Source organism: Oryctolagus cuniculus, chromosome 15, assembly GCF_051225735.1.
Source record: "Oryctolagus cuniculus isolate XC-2025 breed Fujian yellow rabbit chromosome 15, ASM5122573v1, whole genome shotgun sequence".
In the NCBI taxonomy this organism is placed as follows: domain Eukaryota; kingdom Metazoa; phylum Chordata; class Mammalia; order Lagomorpha; family Leporidae; genus Oryctolagus; species Oryctolagus cuniculus.
This window is the reverse complement of record NC_142881.1, coordinates 55232979-55258332: the sequence shown is the minus strand read 5'-3', so window position 1 is coordinate 55258332 and position 25354 is coordinate 55232979. Positions and strand designations below refer to the sequence as shown.

The window sequence follows — 25354 nt, the reverse complement described above, 5'->3', positions numbered from 1 at the left end:
TATTTTGTAGTTTTGACAGATCTTCTAGATGCCATGCACATTCTTAGGGAAAAATATGGTATTAAATCCCATTGTCATTGTACTAACAAACAGAATTTACAAGGTGGAAATTTTCCTACAATGAATGGTGTATCTCAAGTGAGTAAAAATCTCTAATTATTCAAATAAAAAAAAAAGCCTTCTTAAATTAATCAACATTGATATTTGAAATCCAATGTAGGACTTGTGTTTTATGAATTATGTTTTCTTTGTTACTGTGTATGTTTCTAATAACAACTACTTTTAACTATGCAACATTGAAGAAATAATGGTTAAAGATTCACTTGTTCTACCTTTGTAGGTTTTACAGAATGTTCTTAATCACAGTAATAAAATTTCTCTGTGCATGCCTGAGTCTCAGCAGCAGAATATAGCTGAGAAGTCTGAGAACAGTGGCAACAGCAGCCCAAGGAGCGATGTCAGCACAGATAGCAAGTTAACTCCTCCAGAGTCACAATCCCCACTACACTGGTTAGCAGATCTTGCAGAGCAAAAAGCCAGAGAGGAAAAAAAAGGTAAATGTGACTAATTATTTAAGTACATATTAGAGGGTTATAGTTTTACGAATAATTACCATTGGTCTTTTACTTTGAATTGAGGCTTAGATTCAATAAAACATTTGTCTTCTCACTAGGAACTAGCCCTCTTATGATTGCATCAAAATTAAAGAATCATCTATGGATGAGCATACAAATAAAAAGTCAGCAGGGTACTAGATGTATAACTTGTGTGAATTTTCTGCTTGTTTTAGCTATAGCATTTTTCATTTGTGACAGGTACAAACCCAGCTACATGCTTTAAGATATCAAGAAAGGCTTTTTTGTGTTCAAAATGTTTCTCCATTTTTAAACCCTTGATATCCTTTGATTTTGTGTTCAGGCAGCTCATTCAATCGTGCTACAATTTTTATCTTCTATAAAGTGTAAGGTGGCAGTTTACTTTGTAATTCAACACCATGCTTAATTGTTAAAATTTTGTGAAATGCCTTATTTCAGAAAATAAAGATTCCGACCTTGATAAGCAAAATAAAGAAGAGCAAGAACAAGACAACTCTGATTCTCCAAATGGCAGAACATCACCTCCTGTGTCTCAGAATAACGAACAAGGCTCAACTTTACGGGATTTGCTGACCACAACAGCTGGCAAGTTACGTGTGGGCTCTACAGATGCTGGCATTGCCTTTGCACCAGTATATTCAATGGGAACCCCAGTGAGTATGAGAGCAGATTTTTGGTTTTAATGTAGACCTGAAATTTAGATGGTTTTAGAGACTTCCGTTGGCTATGAGCTACACAGTAAATAACTACATATTAAATCAAATTTTGGGGACCAGTGTTACGGGGCAGTAGGTTAAGCTACTCCTTATGATGCTGGCATCCCATATTAGTGTAGGTTCAAGTCCTAACTACTTTGCTTCTGATTCTTGCCTTCTGCTAATTCACACCCTGGGGAGCAGGAGGTGATCAATCAAGTACTTGGGTCTGTGCTACTCATGTGGAAAATCTGGGTTGAGATCCTGGCTCCTGGCTTCAGCCTGGCTGTTGCTGACATTTGGGGAGTAAGCCAGTGATGGAATATCTGTGTCTTTTTCTATCTGTGTGTCTCTCCTTCACTCTCTTTCTCTCCCTCTCTTTCTTTCTCTCTTTGTGTGTATGTGTATGTGTCTGCCTTTGAAATAAATAAATAAATTTAATAAAAATAAAGTATGTATGGGATTTCACCCACTTGTATTCTTTCTCCCTTGAGACTAAAATAATGTAAAAGATAGGAAGTCAATACTTCTAGACCTTATAGACCTGGCAGTTTCTCACATTACTAATCATCTGGTCCCCATCTGCTAGAAACAGTATAAAAATTAGGGATCCTTATCCAGTAATATAACTGCATATTTTTTAATGCAGGGACATTGTGGTTTTCATTTGTGTGTTTTATTTCTTTGCTGTAGAAGTAGTAAATCAAAGTTAAAAAAATAAGAGTATGGGAAGAAAATAAATTCATTTCCTCTCAAAATATAATTTTTCAAAAGTTTATCTTTGATCCTTAATAGAGTGGCAAAAGTGGACGGACTATGCCCAACATTCTTGATGACATAATTGCTTCAGTTGTTGAAAACAAAATTCCACCAAATAAATCCTCCAAGGTAAATGTAAAACCAGAACCTAACGAAGAACCTCAAGAAAGCAGAAAACCTGTGAATGAAAACAGTAAATACAGTGATATACCACATTCTTGGATCTGTGAGAAGCATATTTTATGGCTTAAGGATTATAAGAATAGTAATAATTGGAAACTTTTCAAAGAGTGTTGGAAACAAGGGCAGGTGAGTATTTTTAGCTAATTAAGTACACTCTTAGTAGTACTGAGACTGACTAAATTGACAGAATGGTTCCTACTTTAGTACTCGGGGACAGGGGAAGAAATACTCCTTAACAGATTTGGAGGAGGGAAAATAGGATATCAGAAACACTGAAAAGATTACCAGAACAATTGTTTTTAATGTCTGGGTTTAAAGGCCAGATTTGTATGAATTAACAGAAAAGCACTCATTGTTTACTTTTGATGTATCAGTGAACAAACATTTAACGAAGTCTGATATTTACAAAATTCATTCCCTGCCTCCTTTCTCTAGATTTGCATTTTAGTCCAGTTAGCAGATTCATATATTTAAAATGACATTATTAGAAGTATTTTTCTTGAACCAATAAATGGTGTAGATATTTTCACCTTTAATGTTTATCTGTAGAACATTTATTTATAAATCAGTTCATCAAATCTTGAATAACAATTATGTTATTCTGCCCTAATAAAAATAAGTTATTTCTGTTTTACCAGAGTTTTAATGTGATTGATGTACTTTTCAGATGGAAATTCACTCCATTAGTGCCAAAATTATGAACTGTTCTAAGTATTTGCATGATAGTAGTATCATATTCAATTTATTTCTTGCCTTCTGGAAACCATTTCCATTATTTTACTGTGTTCACTCAACAGATAATGAGTACCTAATAAAATCCAGTTTTTGTGCTAGGCATTAAGGATATACAAATAATTAAGCTATGTAAAAATGAGCAAGAACCATTTTAGTCCAGTAGTACTTAATTCTTTTTAGATCAGTAATCCCCCTGAAAATTTGATAGAAGATTGGTCTGTCTCCCTGAAAAAATACACATATCTGTGCATTATATATATATATATATATATATACGCACACACATGGCAGCTTTAATGTTTCTTTTTAAAGATCTTTTTATTTATGTGAACAAGTTAGGGAGAAAGAGATCTTCTGTCAGCTGTTTCACTCCCCAGATGGCCACAATGGCCAGGGTTGGGCCAGACTGAAGCCAGGAGCCAAGAGCTTTCTCCCATGCAGGTAGCAGGGGCCCAGGCACCTGGGCCATCTTCTGCTTTTCCAAGGCCATCAATGGGGAGCTGGATCTGAAGAGCAGTTGGGACACGAACCAGTGCTCTTATGGGATGCCAGCATTACAGGTGATATGGCTTTACCAGCTACTCCACAACTCCAGCCCCAGATTTAGTCTTTTTTTGGGGGGAGAGTTGGGGGAGAAGGTTAGATCTCCTTGAATCCCTAATGCCATTATTGGGCTAGAAGTTAAAACATTTAATCAATTTGTATGGGCCTTAGACGTAGGAAGCAGTCACATAAATATTTTCAGAAGTGTGTTAAATGTTGTGGGCCCGGAAGGTTAAGCTGCTGCTTGAGATTACAGCATCCCATATGGGCACCAGTACGTGTCCTAGCTGTTCCACTTCTGCTACAGTTCGCTGCTAATGTGCCTGAGAAATCAGCAGAGGAAGGCCCAAATACTTGGGCCCTGCACCCATGTAAGAGACCCAGATGAAGCTCCTGGCTTTGACCTGGCTCAGCCTGGTCATTGCAGCCATTTGAGAAATGAACCTGAGGATGAAAGATTTCCATCTCTTTCTCGTGTAACTGTCAAATAAATAAACGAATAAAAAAAAGATAAACTTTTGAAAATAGAAATAAAAATAAAGTATCTATTTCTTTACCAGTATTTGTTAATGATTTTTCCAGGATAGATAATATATGTAATTGCTTTTTATACTCACAAGTTTGTTATTGGGACTAAAATTTAACCTACTATCCATTTGTTGTATGTACATAAAAGCAATTTTTGAAGCATCCATATGCCTTTGAATTGCTGCTTATTTATTTATCTATCTTTTCTAAGCCTGCAGTAGTTTCCGGTGTACATAAGAAAATGAACATAAGCTTGTGGAAGGCAGACTCTATTAGTCTTGATTTTGGAGATCACCAAGCTGATCTCCTGAACTGCAAAGACAGCATTATTTCAAATGCCAATGTTAAGGAATTCTGGGATGGTTTTGAAGAAGTGTCAAGTATGTTGGTTTTTTTTTTTTTTAATTTTACTGTTTTCTTGATCCTCTACTCCTAAAATGATACCTGTAGTGCCAAATGTAAGTTAATAGACATTTTAGACTTTCAAACTTATGCATTATATTGTTAATTAATAAAAAGAAACAAGTACTTAGAAACAAAATACTGGGTCATAATCCTGGCTTATAATACTAATTTCCTTTGACATTAAAGAAGTTATTTGTACTTTTTCCTTATGTAAGGTAAAATTTTGGTAACCCATAAAATTAGGACAGTTGAATTGTCTAGTTTATATGTAACACTTTGAAAATTAAGTGTAAATGTAACATTGTAATGCTACTTGTAAAGACTTTTTTGAGATTGTTTTTGCAATATTTTCTGAAGTGGACAATGCAGTGTACCTTATCTAAGTACAGAAGAGACAAAAGTCTTAATGCTAAATAAATGCATAAGGAGTAAAAATCTTTAAGCATGTACTCTACAGCCATCAAATCATTCATTTAATTTGTTACTCTCAAAATTGAAATAAAAACATGGAGATTACCTTTTTAGTAATTAACTGCATTCTTTATAGAACGACAGAAAACCAAAAGTGGTGAAACAGTTGTCTTAAAATTGAAAGACTGCCCTTCAGGAGAAGACTTCAAGACTATGATGCCAGCAAGGTATGTCCTTTGAAACTTTTAGCTCTTAATTTTTTTTAAAGTTTAACTGATATTATCCCCAGAGGTAGGTTAAGTAATTACAAGTATAAGTTTTAGGGTTTTTCCTTTCTAAATTAAATAAATAAAGAGTAAAACTGAATCACAGTAGCCTTTAGCATGGGGACAACTTTCCTGACTCTCATTTTCTGCCCAGTGTGGCCCAGTCCAGTCCTGGCTGTTGTGTGCTTTTGGGGAATGAACCAACAGATGGGCAACACTCTCACATATTTCTTATCCCTCTTTCCCTGCCTCTCAAATTAAAAAAAATAATCTATTTGGGGCCTCCTTTCTCTTAGAACTTTTAGTTTTTAGTGTTTAATGAAGCAGAATTAGTTGTACTATAAATTCTTTTTTGTATTTGCCTATGTATAGCACATTAATTTAAACTCTGAATGAAGTCTGGAGAATGTTACCTGTTTTAAGGAACTGTTTTAGTGATTTTTAAAAAAAGATTTGTTTATTTGAAAGTCAGAGGTACACAGAGAGAGAGAAGGAGAAGAAGAGAGAGAGGTCTTCCATCTGCTGGTTCACTCCCCAATTGGCCACAACAGCTGGAGCTGCACCAGTCCAAACCAGGCGCTTCTTCCGGGTCTTCCTCATGGGTGCAGGGGCCCAAGGACTTGGGCCATCTTCCACTGCTTTCCCAGGCCATAGCAGAGAGTGGGATCAAAAGTGGAGCAGTGGGATTTGAACTGGCACCCATGTGGGATGCCGGCACTGCAGGTGACGGCTTTACTTGCTATGCCACAGTACCTGCCCCTCTAGTGTTTTAAAAACATGTATATGTTTGAAAGCACTTTAGAAATACAAGTCTTTATTTAAAAGAAAGTAATGGGATCAGGCATTTAGTACCCTAGTGAAGACATGCTTAGGAAACACACATCTCATATTGAAGTGCCTGGTTTGAGTCCTGGCTCCTCCTTATCCTTCCTACTAATGCACATTGTGGGAAGCAACAGATGATGGCTCCAATACTTGTGTTCCTGCCACCCATGTGGAAAACATGGATAGAATTCCTGACTCCTGGCTTGCAGTTACTTGAGTAAAACAACATATGAAGGGGCTGGTGCTGTGGAGCAGTGGGTTAAGCCACAGACTGCAACACCAGTATCCCATATGAGTGCAGGTTCAAGTTCCATTTGGTTCCACTTCTAATCCAGCTACCTGTTAATGTGCTTGGGAAATCAGCCCAAGATGACCCAAGTCCTGGGCCCATGCCACCCACATAGAAGACCTGGAGGAAGCTCTTGGCTCCTGGCTTCTGCCTGCCCCAGCTCCAGCCCCAGTCATTGCGGTCATTTAGGGGGTGAACCAGCAGATATGTAGATCTCCTCTTTATAACTCCGCTTATCGAATATATAAATAAACCTTGAAAAAAAGGAAAAGATGGAAGATTGATCTGTCTTTCTCATCTTTCAAATAAAATAAAAATAAATAAAAGAAGGCAATCTTGTTATTCCTCAGGTACGAAGATCTTTTAAAATGTCTGCCATTGCCGGAGTACTGTAATCCAGAAGGAAAATTCAATTTGGCATCTCATTTACCAGGATTTTTTGTACGTCCTGATCTGGGACCTAGGTTGTGCAGTGCCTATGGTAGGTGTATATTCAGATTTCTGTCCAAAGATAAGCTGTGTAATGATTTTTAGTTTCTACTAAATCTTTCCTTTGAATAATGCATTGAAATCCCTTTTTTATATCAAGCAGTTTAACAGTTAACAGTCTATTAAATAGTACCTGCTGATTTATTATATTGCAAAATAGGTTCATTTTTTATTACATTTGACTTTCACAGGACATTTTATTATTATGTCTTTTAAGGACAGGTTTTTTTTGAAATTAGGAGACTAAAATGCAAATTATATTGATAGATTATCCTAATAGAGCTAATGGGGGGGATATCTGATATTACTAGATACATGTTTTGTCAAGTAAAATTTTATTTTTATATACAGGTGTAGCTGCTGCTAAAGATCATGATATAGGAACAACAAATCTCCATATTGAAGTTTCTGATGTTGTAAACATTCTAGTCTATGTTGGCATAGCAAAAGGAAATGGCATTCTCTCAAAAGCAGGTAAAGAAACTTATAGTTGTCTTTGGAATAAGAGTTGAATAACCACATAAATTACTTAACAGCAAAGATTCTATAAAGAGCTACAAAGGATATAGTAATATTCTAATCAGTATTACTTGAAGATTAATTTTCCTATTTTTTAAGTTAAATTAATTTTATAAATATTTTTATTTGCTCCTTTAGTATAATTAAATATTGTTATGGAAATGTATTATGAAGCTTACTGTAAGTATTTACTGGAGAATAGAAACTAGATCCTAGTTTATGGCTCAAGCATTCTTTTTCTCTTCTAGTATCAGGAAGAAGAAGGGGTCTTTTCTCATATGTAGAAGTAGCCTTTCTGTCTAATACATAGTTTTAATTTCCAGCCTCTGGATGTCTTTCTGAAGCCTTGTTCAATCAGTTACCCCCTTCTTTATAAACACATAGCTAAACAGTCACAACTTCTCTACTGACTGCTGTTCTTTATAATAGGGGCAGATTCAAAGCTATTCCCTCTTTCTCTAAAGCAAACCACCTTCAAACCTTTTTTTATTCCATTACTCCTGCCCTCAGATTCTTTATCTGCCTGCTACTATGCTGCTACTACTACTTTATGCTGCTACTGCTCTGACACATAATGATAAATCAGTGCTTTCTTTTTGATCCATTTATTATTCACATACTCCATAAGAAATGTCACTGCTAATTACTGCCTCTTCAAAAAGAGGTCCTTGCTTCTGACACCTTGAGTCATGGACATTATTTCTCTATCTTTTCTACTTTTATGTACACCTTTTTTTTTTTTTTTTTTTTTTTTGGACAGGTAGAGTTATAGAGAGAGAAGGGTCTCCCTTCCATTGGTTCACGCCCCAAATGGCCGCTACGGCCAAAACTGCCCCAATCTAAAGCCAGGAACCAGGTGCCTCCTTCCTAGTCTCCCATGCGGGTGCAGGGGCCCAAGCACTTGGGCCATGCTCCACTGCCCTCCTGGGCCACAGCAGAGAGCTGGACTGGAAGAGGGGCAACCAGGACTAGGACCCGGTGCCCATATGGGATGCCGGTGCTGCAGGCAGAGGATTAACCACATGAGCTACGGCGCCGGCCCATGTACACTTTCTATGAAAAAAAATTTTTTTTTAAGATTATTTATTTTACTTGAAAGTCACACTTACATAGAGAGAAGGAGAGGGAGAGAGAGAAAGAGAGAGAGAGAGGTCTTCCATCCACTGGTTCACTCCCCAACAGGCCGAAACAGCCAGAGTTGAGCCGATCTGGAGGCAGGAGACAGGAGCTTCCTCCAGGTCTCCTAAGGACCTGGGTCCCAAGGACCTGGGCCATCTTCCACTGCTTTCCCAGGCCATAGCAGAGAGCTAGATCGGAAGTGGAGCAGCCAGGACTCGAATCAGCGCCCATATGGGATGCCAGCACTGCAGGCGGTGGCTTTACCAGCTATGCCACAGTGCCGGCCCCTCTAAGAAATTCTATGCATGATTTCCACCCACCACTTAGTTGATTCTTGTCTAGAGGCCAGATAAATCTACAACTTAGTGGCTAAAGACTGGGGATATGGAGATTCATTATAATATTCATTGAATATAATACACAACCTAAACTTCCTCAAAAGTGTAGAAACTCATTAGTTACACAGCCTTTTAACTTATACTGTTGATTATAATACATAACCTCTCCTCTGCCTCCACCCTAAGCTTTTCAGAGTCATAGGCACTTTTTTAGTTACAGTCTTAGCTGGACCATAGAAATGTGTAGCCTGGTTCAGATTATTTATCCTTTCTAAGCCTAAAAAGCTGCAGTTACTTCTTTTGTACCTCTCAGTGTATTTTGTTCAGATCATCCCCTGTAGCACTTATTCTATAATCTACACTACACTTACCTTTCTCTACTACTGTTCATTCAGGTACTTAAGTGTTGGAACTCTTACTCATCTTTTTCTTACACATTCCTCACCCCTTATTCCTTGTATAGTATCTGGTCTTGTAAAAACTCTTTATCTAAATTTTTTTTCACTTTGTATAGGTGGTCACAGATAAAGCATTGTTTTAAAATTACACTGATACTTAAAGCACATCAAGAAATGCTGACCAACTAAAAGCACATAGTTTTTCTTTGACTGGTGATTCTTCTTCCTCCTTGTGTCCCTGGCAAACTCTTACATGCATCGTTCAGAATGTAACTCAGATTACCATTGTTCAGAATGTAACTCAGATTATCTATCATTCTCTTCTTTATGACCCATCTTCCTCTACTCTTTCTTACAAAGTGTTAAAATTTACAGAGGAAAAAGTTGGCAAACCAATTCAAGGCTTGCAACATTTAGTTTTATTAAGAAAATATATTTGAAAACCATCAACTGTCATTTTAAAAGAGAACATTTTAATTTTTTAGTGGAGAATTTTAAGATTTATTTATTTGGAAAGGGAGAGTAAAAGAGAGAGAAAGAGATCGTGCATCTGCTGATTCACTCCTCAAATGGCCACAACAGCTAGGGCTGAACCAGGCTGAAGCCAGGGGCTAGGAGTTTCTTCCAGATCTCCCACGTGAGTGGCAGGGGACCAGATAGTTGGGCCATCTGCTGCTGCTTTCTGAGCCTGTTAGCAAGGAGCTGGATTAGAAGTTGTCGCTCCCCCTCTTCGTGGAGGAACGACACAGGACCCTGCGCTGTTCTTTCGTCTGCTCGGCCCTCCCCAGGTTTGCTGCTGGTTCTTCCCGGGTTGGCTACTGTCCCTTCCACCTCCGTGGAAGGGCAGTTCCCCCTGGCCACATTCCCCACTTCCGCAGGGGAGCGGCACACCGCCGGCCGGCTCTCTCGGGGGCTGCACAGGTGTTCCCCTTAGATGTTCCCCTTAGATGTTCCTGGTGCATGCCGTCTCTCTCCTCCTTTATAGTCCTCCTCCGCCAATCCCAACTCGGCTGCCCACACACCGAGCACGCTGCTCTCCTCCAATCAGGAGCAAGTCCTACAGTTTATTGATTGAACTGGAGGCAGCTGTGTAGAAGCTGTTTTCTTCTCTCCCAGCGCCATATTGTGGGAGAGCAGATGCATAGAATAAGTCTTAATTCCAGTAACTTAGTCTAGTCCGGGTTGCTCCCCACAGAAGTGGAACAGTGGGACTCAAACCCCTAAAGAACATTTTGAACTGTAACCCTTAAGAAAAATAAAATCAGGTGTGGTGACATAGCAGGTTAAGCCACCACTTGCAACACTTGTGTCCCATATCAGATGGGAGTACAAGTTCAAGTCCCTGCTGCTGCCCTGCTTCCAGTCCAGCTCCCTGGTAGTGCACCTGGGAAAGTAGCAGAGAATGGCCAAAATACTGTCGCCTCTAACAACAATGTGGGAAACCTGTGGGAGACCTGGAATGGAGTACCAGGCTCCTGGCTTCCTGGCTTTTGTGGCCATTTGGGGAGTGAACAGGTGGATGGAAGCTTGCCTTCCCAGGGGAAGCTCCTGGTTCCTGGTTCCTGGCATCAGCCTGGCTCACTCCTGGCTGTTGCAGCCATTGGGGGGTGATCCAGCTGATGGAAAAATCTCTGTCTCCTTAGCTCTGCCTTTCAAATAAATTAATTAATTTTAAAAAAGACTCTTTAATTAGAGGTGTTGGCTAGGTCATTTTTTTTTAAATTTAAGATTTATTTTTCTTATTTGAAAGAGAGGGAGAAACGGAGATCTTCCATCCACTGGTTTACTCCCCAAATGGCCACAATGTCCAGGGCTGGGCCAGACCAAAGTCAGGATCTTCCTCGGTGTCTCCCACGTGGGTGCAGAGGCCCAAGGACTTGGGTCATTCTCTGCTGCTTTCCCAGGTGTATTAGCAGGGAACTGGATTGGAGGTGCAGCAGCTAGGACTCGACCCAGTGCTCATACAGAATACCAGCATCTGAAGTGGAGGCTTTACTCGGGATGCTACAATGCCAGCCCAACTAGATCTTTTTTTTTTTTTTTTAAGATGTATTTATTATTTGAAAGTCGAGAGTTACAGAGAGGGGAGAAAGAAAAGTGTTTCATCTGCTGGTTCAGTTCCAGATGCCCACAATGCCAGGGCTAAGCCAGAAGCCAGGAGCATCTTCCAGGTCTCCCACATCAGGGGCAGGGTCCCAAACACTTCGGCTGTCTTCTGATGCTTTTCCCAGGCCATTAGCAAGTAGCTGCATTGGAAGAGGAGCAGTCAGTATCGAACCAGTGCCCACAAGAGACGCCAGCATTTCGAGGGGCAGATTAACCTTCTGCACAACACCGGCCCCAAACTAGATCTTTTCTTATGTCAAATTTGTCTACATCCTAGGACAGTGTCTGACATATAGTAAACACTTCATAAATATTGGAATTAAGAATTCCTTGCAAGTTTGAATATTAAAAGGATTTTACTCACAGATGTAAGGAAACAACATATACATCCTTTGTAACAGTAGCAGTAGGTTTTTCTCTTAAAGATGTTTATTTAAAATGTTTGCTGAAGTACATGAGTAAGTCAAAAATCCTCCTATAATTACACACCTAGATTTATAATGAATATTTTAATTTGTATACTTCCAAAATTTTTTATGTAAATATCTCAGGGGTGTGTGTGTGTGTGTGTTTGTAGGAAATTTTATTTGCAAACACTTTGGAAGGTTGGACTGGTTCCTCAAATCTACAGTTTGTTATTTGTGAAGCATTTGCATTTAATTACAGATTAAAATTTGAGATCCTATAGGAATTTATTTAGGATTTATTTGAAAGACTTACGCAGAGAAGGAAAGACAGAGAGAGAAAGGTCTTGCATTTGCTGGTTCACTCCCCAGTTAGCTGCAATAGCTGGCGCTGGGCCATTCCAGAGCCAGGAGCTTCTTCTGGGTCTCCCATGCGGGTGCAGGGGCCCAAGGCCTTAAGCCATCTTCCACTGCTTTCCCAGGCCAAAGCAGAGAGCCGGATCTGGAACTGGCGCCCATATGGGATGCCGGCACTGCAGGCAGCAGCTTTACACCTCTGCCACAGCACCGGCCCCAACCCAAATATATTTTGGTCTGCCTTTCAGTAGTCATGGTAATGAGCAAATCCCTTTACCTCAGTGAACCTTTTTATTCAGGTGAAAAGTGAAGGTTGTGTGTCTGCCTTACTAATTATAGGGGCCAACTAATTAATTATAAAAGTCTTTTGCAATGCAAAACATTGTGAATATACATCATTGTTAGGACCACCCATTTGAGACAGGTAGCCGGTTGGTTAAATTTGAGGAGCTCTTGAATATTCTACCTCCTGCTCCTTGCTTTGCAAAAAACAAACTCTAGAAGTAACTGTTGCACAAGAGACAGAATCTCCAGTTCTCTGCTCTTATAGTTCTAAGAGTTTTGCATATGTCACTGGGGTTGATTGCTCACTGATCCAGGGGACCTCTGTCATGGCACAGTAGGTTAAGCTGCCACTTGCAATGCTGGTATCCCATATTGGAGCTCTGGTTCTAGTCTTGGCTGCTCCACTTCCAGTCTAGTTTCCTACTAATGCCGCTGAAAAAGCAGTGGAAGATGACTCAAGTGCTTGCACCCCTACCACCTATGTGGAAGACCCAGATGGAATTCTTGGCTCTTGGTTTTCACTTGGCCCAGCCTCAGCCACGTGGGCTCACTCTTGCATGCACTTTCTCCCTCCCTCCCTCCCCCACCGCTATAATTTTTACTTTCAATTAAATAAATTTTAAAAATGAAGGAAAAGAAAATATATTCTCTTGTGTTTTAGGAATACTCAAGAAATTTGAAGAGGAAGATCTGGATGACATTTTAAGGAAAAGATTGAAGGACTCAAGTGAAACACCTGGTGCTCTGTGGCATATTTATGCTGGGAAAGATGTTGACAAGATAAGGGAATTTCTTCAAAAGGTATTATTTAGATTGTAAAAAGTTTGCTCACCTTTATCAAGGACTTAATTTGTTAATGCAACTTTGTTTGGCATTCAGCAGTATGGAACCATTAAATAATTTTTACTTCAAAAGAGATAGGGGTTTTTGTTTTATGTCAAAAGCTCCCTTTGAAAGCCTGTTTGATTTGAGGGTTTGAATGACAGTTTGTTCTCAGTTGCTAGAGCTCCACTATCCCATTATAGTAAAGGATTAACCTATTGATGAGCCACGTGTTGGCTGAGTATTCAAAAATAGGTACTGGGAGTTAGAGAATATGAGAGCTAATTCTTTTGTTGGCAATACGTAAAGAAGGTAGGATCCTTTTTTTTTTTTTTTTTTTTTTTTTTTTCAAATTATTTGACAGAGTTATAAACAGTGAGAGAGAGAGAGAGACAGGGAGAAAGGTCTTCCTCCCGTTGGTTCACCCCCCAAATGGCCGCTATGGCCGGCACTGCTCCAATCCAAAGCCAGGAGCCAGGTGCTTCCTCCTGGTCTCCCATGCGGGTGCAGGGGCCCTTGCACTTGAGCCATCCTCCACAGCCCTCCTGGGCCACAGCAGAGAACTGGACTGGAAAAGGAGCAGCTGGGACTAGAACCCGACACCCATATGGGATGCTGGCGCCGCAGGCAGTAGACTAACCAAGTGAGCCACAGCGCTGGCCCCAGGATCCTTTTTTTTAAATCTGATATTTTTGGCTGTTACACAGTGAATCTGCTCTATCATATCTGATTGTGATAGGATACTTAATTAAGTAGACTGCAGTTCTGAATAGTCATATCTTTAATTAAGTTGTTTGGCCCTAAACTGAAATAAGGGAGGAAATTGACACTACTTGAAATAATTGGTTCAAGCCCTTTGCTCAAATATTTTATACATTTTGTAGTTATGGGGATTTATTTTCAGGGATCTTCACTGCTGCTGTTTGGAAGTTCTGACACTAATTGTTGTGAAATGAAGAATATATTAATCCAAAATGCTATTTAAAACTATTTTTTCTTTAAATTAGTTTGGAAAAAACAGAATAACAAGATAGAGAAGGAGTCAGAGATATCTTCCATTCTCTGGTTCACTCCCCAGGTGCTCACAACAGCTGGAACTAATTCAGGTTTCCCACATGGGCATCAGGAACCTAAGTATTTGGGCCATCATTTGCTGCCTCTTGGGCTTGTTAGCAGGAAGCTGGATCAGCATGGAGTGGCCTGGACCCAAATCAGGCGCTCTGAAATAGGATGCAGGTCTCCCAAAAAGCCACTTAACCTACTGCACCACAACACCTACCCATAATTTGTGCTCCCGGAAAAGCAGAAGACTATTGCATTGATTAGTATGAGAACCTTTTGAAATAGACTTTTTTTTTAAAGATTTATTTTATTTATTTGAAAGACAGAGCTACAGAGAGAGAGGTCTTCCATCCACTGGCTCACTCCCCAGATGGCCGCAATGGCCAGAGCTGCGCCAGGAGCCAGGAGCTTCTTCTGGGTCTCCCATGCAGGTGCAGGGGCCCAAGGACTTGGGCCATCCTCCACTGCCCTCCCAGGCCACAGCAGAGAGCTGGATCAGAAGAGGAGCAGCTGGCCCACATAGGATGCTGGCACCTCAGGTCAAGGTCTTTTTTTTTTTTTTTTAAGATTTTTTTATTTTTATTTATTTATTTGAAAGAGTTAGAGCTAGAGACAGAGAAAGAGGTCCTCCATCTTCTGGTTCACTCCCCAGATGGCCGCATTGGCCGGAACTGTGCTGATCCAAAGCCAGAAAGCCAGGAGCTTCTTCCAGGTCTCCCAGGTGGGTGCCAGGGCCCAAGGATTTGGGCCATCTTCGACTGCTTTCCCAGGCCATAGCAGAGAGCTGGATTGGAAGAGAAGCAGCCAGGACTCAAACAGGTGCCCACATGGGATGCCGGTGCTTCAGGCCAGGGCTTTAACCCACTAGCAACACAGCACTGGCCCCTAACCCACTGTGCCTCTGCACCAGCCCCGAGATAGACTTTTCAAGAGTTAAAGGGTTTGGTTCTGGGGTTGTGGTGTAGTGGGTTAAGCCGCTGGCTGTAACACCAGCATCCCATTGGGGCAGCAGTTTTGAGACACAGCTGCTCCACTTCTGATCGATCTCCCTGCTAATGCACCTGGAAAAGTAGTGAAAGATGGCCCATGTCCCTGAGCCCCTACACCCATGGGAGACGAGCATGGAGTTCCAGACTCCTGATGTTAGATTGGCCCATGCCTGGCCATTGATACTATTTGTAGAATGAACCAGTCAATGGAAAATCCATCTCACTACATATCTCTCTCTGTTACTCTGCCTTCAAGTAAATAAATCTTTAAAAAGTGTTAAAGGTTAGTCTTATTTATGAAAATATTTATCTCTAAATATTACCTTAAAAAAGTGATCCTGGCTGGCACTGTAGCATAGCAGGTTAAGCTGCTGCCTGAGATCCCATAGGGGCACCAATTCAAGTCCCAGCTACTGTACTTTCGATCCAGCTCCCTGTTAATTTGCCTGGGAAGGCAGGGGAAGATGGCCCAAGTACTTGAGCTCCTTCCACCCATGTGGAAGACCCCAGTGAAACTCCTGGCTTCTGCCTGGCCCAGTCCCAGCAGTTGGGGCCATCTAGGGAGTGAGCCAGTGGATGGAAGTTCTCTCCCTCTGCCTTTTTAAATAAAGTAGCTCTTTATACAAACAAAAAAAGGGATCAAGTAGTGTTTATGAAATCCATACATGTGAATATTTTGGGAAAAAAATAAAACTAAGCTTTTCCTCATCTATGTATTTTACTCTTGAAAAATATTACAAGGAAACCAGATGGATGGCAACTTCATAGTGAAAGGAGGTAGTGAGAGGGGAGCAGGATTCACAATGTTTACAGCTTTCCAATGTGCTGTATTGCTTTAGTATCCTTTGGCTTTTCAGATTATTGCAGAATATTTTAACTTACGTGTGGTCATTGTTTCATAACATTCAGAGGACAAAAGATTGGTACTGTTGTAAATAAAATTGCAATTTAACTGAACAGGATTTACCATTTCTCTTAAATTGAGGGTATATTTTTATTTTAATCCATATTTCAGATTTCAAAAGAACAGGGCCTTGAAGTTCCACCAGAACATGATCCAATACGTGACCAAAGTTGGTATGTGAACAGAAAGCTCCGCCAAAGGCTGCTTGAAGAGTATGGAGTCAGAACATGCACTCTTATTCAGTTTCTTGGTGATGCCATTGTTTTACCAGCAGGAGCACTTCATCAGGTATAGCCAAGCTTCTCAAATCTCCATATCTAAAAGAACTGATTTTGTAGAAGAAATCATCTTTATAGGTATGCTCGTAAATGATGGAAGACATGACAGGATGCACCGGCCTACTTTCATTACATCACTTAAATGGCATGCCAGTGCTTGAAGAAATCTGGAATAATTAAATACTTTGGGAACTTAAAATGTTTTAACATAAGGCAGATTTCCACTTATATACTGTCTCTGATTTAATGGGCTGAAATCTAATTTTTAAGACCTCTTTTAGGGGATAGACATCATTCATAAAATAATAGTAAGGTTTAAAATTGAGAGCTACTTATTTTTAGCAAACTATGCAAAGAAAAATAGTATGTAGTTTTATGTATCTATTGATCCACTAAAATAAGCACCTAATCCTTATTTCTGAAACTTCATGTGTGGCACTTGTAGAAATGGCATAAACTAGATGGTGGGTATGGAAGCACACAATGGATTCTGATAGGGGGAATGGGGCTAACACAGCCCAGCTTACAAGTCAAACTGAAGACCTCAAAAAGCTATTTTACCTCAGAGTTGGTTCCCAGCCTTTCTATCCACTGCTCAGTTACTGAGGAAGTTCTCAAAATTTTATAATATATACAGTCACTACCTGTTTAATATTTGTGACACTATTTTGCATAAATATTATTGCTTAGTGTTCAGAGTCAAGTTTACCATTCTTAAATCTTAAATGAGGGGCAACTGTTGTGATGTATCATATTAAGTCTCAATTCCAGATACCCAGTTCCTGAATCAGCATGCAGATCTGAGCCACAGCCACACTCTACCCAATTCAGTTTACTGCTCATGTTGCCTGGGAGGTAGAAGATGATGGCTGAAGTGCATGGGACCCTGCTACCCATGTGGGAGACCCAGATGGAGTTTTTGTTTTGTTTTGTTTTGTTTTGTTTTTTTTTCTGACAGAGTGGACAGTGAGAGAGACAGAGAGAAAGGTCTTCCTTTGCCGTTGGTTCACCCTCCAATGGCCGCTGCGGCCAGCGCACCGCGCTGATCCGATGGCAGGAGCCAGGTACTTCTCTTGGTCTCCCATGGGGTGCAGGGCCCAAGCACTTGGGCCATCCTCCACTGCACTCCCTGGCCACAGCAGAGAGCTGGCCTGGAAGAGGGGCAACCTGGACAGAATCCGGCACCCCGACCGGGACTAGAACCCGGTGTGCTGGCGCCGCAAGGCGGAGGATTAACCTAGTGAGCCGCGGCACCGGCCCCCAGATGGAGTTCTAAGCTCCTGGCTTCAGGCTGGCCCAGCCCTGCCAATTGCATGCATTTGGGGAGTAAACCAGCAAATAGATGTGTGTGTGTGTGTTTAAAAGATCTCAAATAGCATTTTAGGATAGTAAAATATAAATGTCCATAATAAATTTACCTTTTTCTATACAGTATCTACATAGGAGAAAACATACTTAGGTTAAATGGTTGTATTCTCTCATGGGTTTTGGATCATTGCAGAGATGAATCCAGTACCAGTCATGTTTAATTGGGATTCATGCCACATACCATTTTGTTGCTTTCTCCCTGTTAACAGAAAACAGCTGTATTCAAATTTAAATGCCTCTCTTGAAAAGCAACTCATTTAAGGGAATTTTTATTGTAAATATTTTTGTAAATAGGAGTACCTTTAGTAGTACAAATCAGATTCCCTTGAGAATCCCTATTTATTTACTCAACCACAGTCAGTTTTCCTAAACTGAACAGTGTGATAGCTTTTTAAAAACTGAACTGTAATTTACAAGCAATAAAATTGACCCTTTTCAATGTACAATTCTGTAGGTTTTTCAAAATAGAGATAACACAATCAAAACACAGGATAGTGCCTTCATTTCCTTCTGCAAGTTTGTTTCTAGTTTCTTCTCCCACCTAGAGTTTCTGAAACCCTTATTTGTCTCTATAGATTCTGCTTGGATGAAAATGTTACACAATATGTATTCTTTGAGCCTGGCTTTCCTTACTTAATGTAATACACTGAAGTTATCCATGTTGTATATATCAGTTGGTTCCTTTGTATTGCTGGGTAGTTAGTTCATTTCATTTTCTTTTTCCATTCAAAAATTACTGGTTTATCCATTTACCAGCTGAAGAAGTATATTTGGGTTGTTTCCAATAACAACTCTTATTTGAAAGAGCTATAGAGAGAAATCAATCTTCCATCCACTGGTTCACTCTCCAGATGGCTGTAATGGGGGAGCTGGGCAGATCCAAAGATTTTTCCCAGTCTCTCACATAGGTGCAGGGGCCCAAGGATTTAGACTATTTGCTGCTGCTTTTCGAGGCACATTAGTAGGGAGCTGGATCAGAAGTGGAGCAGCCAGAACTCAAACCAACACCCATGCGGGATTCAGCAGCTTTACCTGCTACACCACAGTGTCAGCCCCAAAGGCTATTAAATTTTTCTTTGAATTTGTTTAGTCATATAAATGTATTACATTTTCCAAACAGTATAAAACGATTCACAGTAAAAATTCAATCTCTGACTTTTGCTCCAGAGGCAGTTGTTACCACAGGAGATGCCATGCTTGTCCCCTTGCTGCCTCTCCTTTTGGGGAGGCAGTGAGCAACTAGAGGAGCCATCCTTTCCAAATAGTAATGTGCAAAGTGATCCTGTTTAAAATTCACAGATCACTGCTCAAAGACCCACAAACTTCTAAACAGTCTTCTCTACCCTGTTCCTACAGACATTTATACACATACCTACCCCCAGTATACTCAGCATTCTTTCTCTGCTGCTACTCTCCTAAACCTTTCACTCTGCCCTCTGCTATTTTCACATAAGCCAAACATTGTGTATCTGTAATCCTTATGTCTAGAATTTCCTTCCTTTCAGTATCTGTTAGACTTGCTTCTTTATATTCTTTTAAGGCTTTGCACAAATGTCACTTTCTCAATGAGGTCTCCCCTAATACCCTAATTTAAAATTGTGTTAATACAGAATCTACTAATTTTGTCTTTACTAGCTTTGTCTCAACGTTAACTTAATTGTGTTTGGTCATTTACAAGGTTATATTTTAAAGTTGTAAGTCCTCTGCATTTTTATGACCAAAAGGACTTGGGCAGAATCTTTCTACACTGAGTTCTCACAAATAGCCCCAGATTATAACCTTCCTACTATGAACATAAAAGAATTACATTTTCTTAACATTACCTATTTATAACTATAGCTGATCCTTTAAAGGCAAGTACAAGTAAGATAGTATCTGTTAAGGAAGTGATAGATAAACAACTCAGAGACAGCAAAGATAAGTGGAATGGAAAGTCATTTGTGTTCCACTTTTTTTTTTTTTTTTTTTTTTTTTTTGACAGGCAGAGTGGACAGTGAGAGAGAGACAGAGAGAGAAATGTCTTCCTTTGCCGCTGGTTCACCCTCCAATGGCCGCCGCGGCCAGCGCGCTGCGGCCGGCGCACCGCGCTGATCCGATGGCAGGAGCCAGGAGCCAGGTGCTTTTCCTGGTCTCCCATGGGGTGCAGGGCCCAAGCACCTGGGCCATCCTCCACTGCACTCCCTGGCCATAGCAGAGAGCTGGCCTGGAAGAGGGGCAACCGGGACAGAATCCGGCGCCCCAACCGGGACTAGAACCCGGTGTGCCGGCGCCGCAAGGTGGAGGATTAGCCTATTGAGCCACGGCGCCGGCTTGTGTTCCACTTTAAAACCCTGCTTCATCAGATACTCTCAAGCCTTTAAGCACATTTACAGGCAGGGATCATTAGAAAACATAACCACATCTTCTGAGCACTAATAAAAGTCACTTGTTAGTCATTTTACAGCAACTATGTCCTGGTCAAGACTGACAGAACCAAATTTTTCAGAATTTTAGAATCCAATCCAAAACTCATAGCAAACAGGAAACCCTTTTATGAAAAAAAAAGTCAGTTTGGGGTGTTTAAGGAAATCTGTTAGGTGACTAACTGACCACACCCTAGAATCAACAGCAAATCGAGGCAGGAGAGAATCTGATTACTCAGTTAACACATTATAATGTTCAGATGCTCAGTTTTCTATTTTTTTAAAGCTTGATTGATTGAATTGTCTGAAAAAATGTGGTTCATTCACCAAATGGTCACAACAGCCAGGGCTGGGCCAGGCCAAAGCCAGGAACTCTATTCAAAACTCCCACACAGGTGTCCGGGACCCTGAGTACTTGGGCCAGTGTCCGCTGCCTTCCTAGGTGCATTAGCAGGAAGCTGGACTGGAAGCAGTCAGGACTCCAACAAGCACTCTGTGGGATGTGAGTATCTCAAGAGGTGGCTTAGCCCTCCCCAAGATGTTTGGTTTTCAATAAAAATTTAAAAAGCATACACAGAAAAAAGGAAGTGTGGCCTGTACAGAGAGAGAAAATAGAAACCTCTCCTGAAGATGCTCCTGCATCAGACTTACTAGACAACTGTTTTTAAAGCTGTCAAAGAGCTAAAAGAAACCCAAGCTAATGATGGTGAGCACAACAGAAATATTGAGGAAAAAAAGGCCAGTCATATTTAGGACATACCAAAAGTCACATACTAAAACTTTGGGAGGATTAACGACCCAAAGCATGTTCATTTAAGTGCTAGGCTATGAGAGAAGCCTTTGGAGACTATATGAAGGGAATTGATACAGGGCTGTAATAAAGCATCTATTAAACCAAACATCACAAGAATCAGGGGCCTGTTGACTTGCCATTTATTGGCTGATTTATCTTTGGATGGGCATTGAATACCTCATCCTGTTTCTTGCTCTTTTAAATAGAGCATCTATTATATAGACACATAATGAGGGGCCAGTGTGACTGTACAGAAATGTGAAAATGTGAGGTGCTCTCCATTCATCTTCAAAAGGAACCAACACATCCCTTATGGGCGCCGGTTCGAGTCCCGGCTGCTCCACTTCCGATCCAGCTCTGCTACGGCCTGGGAAAGCAGTAGAGGATGGCCCAAGTCCTTGGGCCCCTTCACCCATGTAGGAAACCCAGAAGAAGCTCCTGGCTTCAGATTGGCACGGCTCCGGCTGTTGAGCCAATTGGGGAGTGAACCAGTGGATGGAAGACCTCCCTCTCTCTCTGCCTCTCCTTCTTTGACTTTCCAACAAATAAATAAATCTTAAAAAAAAAAAAAAAAAGACTAATGATAAGACAATATTTGCCTACAGCCATACCACCCTAAAGGCACCTGATCTCATCACAAGAAAGAAAATGTTTGCTGTGTATCCTACCAGGTTTCAGTAAGAGGTGTGGTGTGGTGCTTGCGTTAAAGAACTGCAGGGTTCAGCAGCTGTTCCAAGTGCTTACTACACCCAGAAGAAGAATTTAGCCCCTCTGGAGTTCCATCACCCTGTCATCAGATTCCTAATTCCCCTCTCCATTTCCCATTAACTAGTACCTCCACCTAACTCCCCGAAATTCAATCTGTTTTGCAAACTTTTAAAAATATTTTCAAGTGATCAGCAATGAATATAAAATACATTTAAAAGTAGTCTTCCAGTTATTTTCAAACATCACTGGAAGAAAGTCCCTGGGAAAAAAAATTCCAGATAGAATTAGCTTCGGCCTTCCTCTGTTATATTAAGCATTAATAGAAAGCAGTTCTAAGAAATACTGAACACGTAACAGGTAAGACTATTGACTAGCTTCTTGTGAAAACCAATTAAAAAAAAAAAGTCATACTGATGTCACAGATTTAATTAGTTAATTTGAAAGAAAATTACCAAAGAAAGGTTGAGATAACTAAAATCCTATCTATGATCAAACTACCCTTGAATGTGTCTGGTCCCATCTAATCTTGTAAGTTCAGCAGGGTCGAGCCTGGTTACCAAAAAAAAAAAAAAAAAATCGTAGGATAATTCTGAAATTCATTTGCGGTCAATGGGTCTATAAAACTAGTTTTCATCCTAGTTCCTCTTTCTTTCTTCTGTAGTGTAAGAAGAGTGAAGTGACCAAATTGCTGAAAGGTAGAGGACCAACAACAGACATACTCAATTTGAGTGCCCTGGTAGATTCTTCGTAGTGGTTTTTTTTTAAGTAATAAAAAAAATCCACTTCGATAAAATTGGTAATTTAGGATCTAATTATCAACATCTCCAAAGAATTCCTAGAAAAATGTGTCATTTAAAATTATTTCATTTATATTCACTTTACACTTTGGTCTTCTACTTTGTTAATCCATTTGTTTTAGAAAAGATAATTCTCCAACAAAAGTGTCCTTGTGTTTAACTGTTTTAGATAACTTGGCTTTTCTTTGCTCCTACCTCTTAAAATTCATATTTCATCATTTCTTTTTTGGGGACAGGTACAGAATTTTCACAGCTGTATTCAGGTAACTGAGGACTTTGTGTCTCCAGAACATCTTGTACAGTCATTTCACTTAACACAAGAGCTGAGGCTTTTAAAGGAGGAAATCAATTATGATGATAAGCTACAGGTAAGAAATAGATGTTCCTACCAGACCCTGTTATGCTGATTTCAACAGCTTACATAGTCATTGTCTAATTTGTCACATTAGAATAACCAAAAATGAATTAAAAACATTTTAACTGTGTGAATGTCAGTGGCATTTTAACTTTTCATTTATTAATACTTAAAACCTTGACTTTTTCTTAAATTTGGCTTCCCCTTGGTCCCCATTATGATTTTTTTAAATCTGGCAGCTGTCGTTTATTAATGTTGCTCCAACTCATGTGATTGGAAATGTCAACATCTTTTTTCAGGTTAAAAATATATTATATCATGCAGTCAAAGAAATGGTGAGAGCTTTGAAGATACATGAAGATGAAGTGGAAGACATGGAGGAAAATTAAGTGCTGTCCAGTTTGATGTTTTTAGGCCATTGACCTGGTATTACTTATTTTTGAATGATGATATGTATGCACACTGACTTAAGCTTCATAAAACCATCAGTGCCAAGAAATTCTCTTTGTAGTAATTACTTGTTACTGACACCACAGCAGTATAGCATTATGTCACAGCTACTGTGATTCAATGTTAGTTACGACGAAACAAGGTAAATTGTTTAAAAAAAAAAAAACAGTTCCACATAGCTGTTTTTGTATTATAGTGTATATGATATTTGTGAAGATGCCAGATTTAAAATGATGTATTTATTTTTGGTAAAAAAAAAAAAAAAACCTAAATTCTATGCTATATTGTTGATCAAGTGTAAATGTGACCTTGTACAGTTTACTAAAATAACCAATATTTTTCACTACATTGAGACAGTTACTGTGAGAATAGGACACAAACACCAGCTATTGCCTGTATTTGGGAAATTGCTGAATCGCACAGCAGTCATGTTGTAATCAGAAAATTACTGCCAAATAACTGTAAAATTTGTAAGATAATATAAGTATGTAACGTAGAAACTAAATACAGACACTTCAATATTTTGTTGAAGCTATTGACTGTACAATTAAACATTTTCAAAAGGTGTAATTTATTTAAAATTGTCTCATTTTGGTAAAATTTATGTGAACTTTTAAAGCTAAATATTAAACTTAATATGCTATGTAAATATATACATATATACATTTAATGATGTATTTTTTTAAAACATTGGCTTGCTTTTGTTAAAGTGCAAGTGTTACATATGGCTTTGTACATTAAAGTTGAAAGGGGTTTTACATTTTCCATTAAAAGGACTTTATCAAAAATTGACTTGTTCCACAGCTCTCCCTCTTTTGGACATGCGTACTACTTGGGGGTAGACAAGAGCCCAAGTCTGCAAGCAGGGTTTGAACTAAAGTTCTGGTATTTACTGTATGGCCTTGGAAAATGTATTTAATTTGAAGTCTTGGTTTTAATAGCTGACCTAGCTCACAAATCCTAACTTTTAAATCACAAATATGAGCCCTCCACTGACATCTGTAGGATATCAAAGGCAGCCTTTCCTTCTTACCTGAAATACACTGATCAGGCCAAGCTGCATCTTCTATGTCCACCATCTGTGAGCTCCATGTAAGCTCTTATGCCAACCACCACCCAGCAGCTGCTTTTCACATTAATTCCATACACTTCAAGGCTGGATGGTGACAGTTTTTGAGGGAAAAAAAATCAGGCTTAGGGATATTTCAAATGATTTTAACTTTGAGCGTTTGCTGTAATGCCATTTTGGCAAATGTGCCTCAAATGATTAAATGGCTTCTTTTGGCTAATGATTTATTTTCTGTGAGACTTAACTGGATGTGAAAATTAGGTTTTTCTAGCAGAAAAAAAAATGTCCCCTAAACAGCCCCTAATATGTTAGAACAAATTTGTACATTGAAAGCAGAGTTATAGCTGAACTCACTGCAATAAGATAATTAAAATCAAAGCTTTCTTAAGCTGGTAATACCACAGGACTTCAGAAATAAATTCTAGGATATTAAGAATTATGTCTGTTGAATGTGGTGTCACTTTTCACATTCTCAGGAATTCAAAACTAGTCCATTTAGATTGAGTCCAGTGACCAGTGACCAGTTGTCAATGTGTTTTAAAGGTTAAGCTCCAGAAATTACATACTCCTGGACAATCCGAGTTCATCCCTTGTGAGTTGAAGTTTTGAGGAACAACAGAGGGATATACTGGTCCACCGTAATCGTTCATATATGTTGAGTTAAAGCACATTGTGTTCTCAAGTATTCCATACACATTTCTAACTATGAGTGGTTCACTGATTTTTTCAAGTCAGTTGAAAAATTCTCAGAGTTGTGATCCTAGCACTTAACACATTTTCTGTGGTGCTTTGGAGCCAGGGACGTTCTGTGATCTGAACTCAACTGTAGGGAGAGGGCTTATCTAGGGTAACCACCACTTACTAATTGATTTGAGCTCAGTTTTTGAGTCTTAAAAATTGAAGGGCAAGGGGAGTTACATTTACCTAATTTGAACATTACATCATGTGTATTTGTTGAAACACCACATGGTACCCCACAAATACAGTTTTTATGTATCAAAAATTTTTACCTGCAGGGATTTTATGTTCCTGATTTATCAAGATTAAGAATATGTGGGAGCCGGCGCCGTGGCTCAATAGGCTAATCCTCCACCTTGCGGCGCCGGC

The 25354-nt window shown here is 39.6% G+C and overlaps 1 protein-coding gene across 21 annotated transcripts in view; it reads left to right on the top strand.

Annotated features, from left to right (window-relative positions):
- The window catches only part of JMJD1C (jumonji domain containing 1C), a 340730-nt gene extending 316764 nt beyond the window's left edge, over window positions 1-23966 (top strand). For all 21 annotated transcript variants that reach the window (XM_051823261.3, XM_051823260.3, XM_070057718.2 and 18 more), the window contains 12 exons: window positions 11-138; window positions 341-554; window positions 1035-1249; window positions 2087-2359; window positions 4251-4419; window positions 4992-5082; window positions 6586-6716; window positions 7076-7198; window positions 12912-13051; window positions 16139-16315; window positions 22610-22741; window positions 23028-23966. In XM_051823261.3, the coding sequence (XP_051679221.1) occupies window positions 11-138; window positions 341-554; window positions 1035-1249; window positions 2087-2359; window positions 4251-4419; window positions 4992-5082; window positions 6586-6716; window positions 7076-7198; window positions 12912-13051; window positions 16139-16315; window positions 22610-22741; window positions 23028-23117 (1883 nt within the window). In that variant the 3' untranslated portion in view covers window positions 23118-23966. The remainder of the gene's footprint in view (window positions 1-10; window positions 139-340; window positions 555-1034; window positions 1250-2086; window positions 2360-4250; window positions 4420-4991; window positions 5083-6585; window positions 6717-7075; window positions 7199-12911; window positions 13052-16138; window positions 16316-22609; window positions 22742-23027) is intronic.
- Window positions 23967-25354: the final 1388 nt, after the last annotated feature.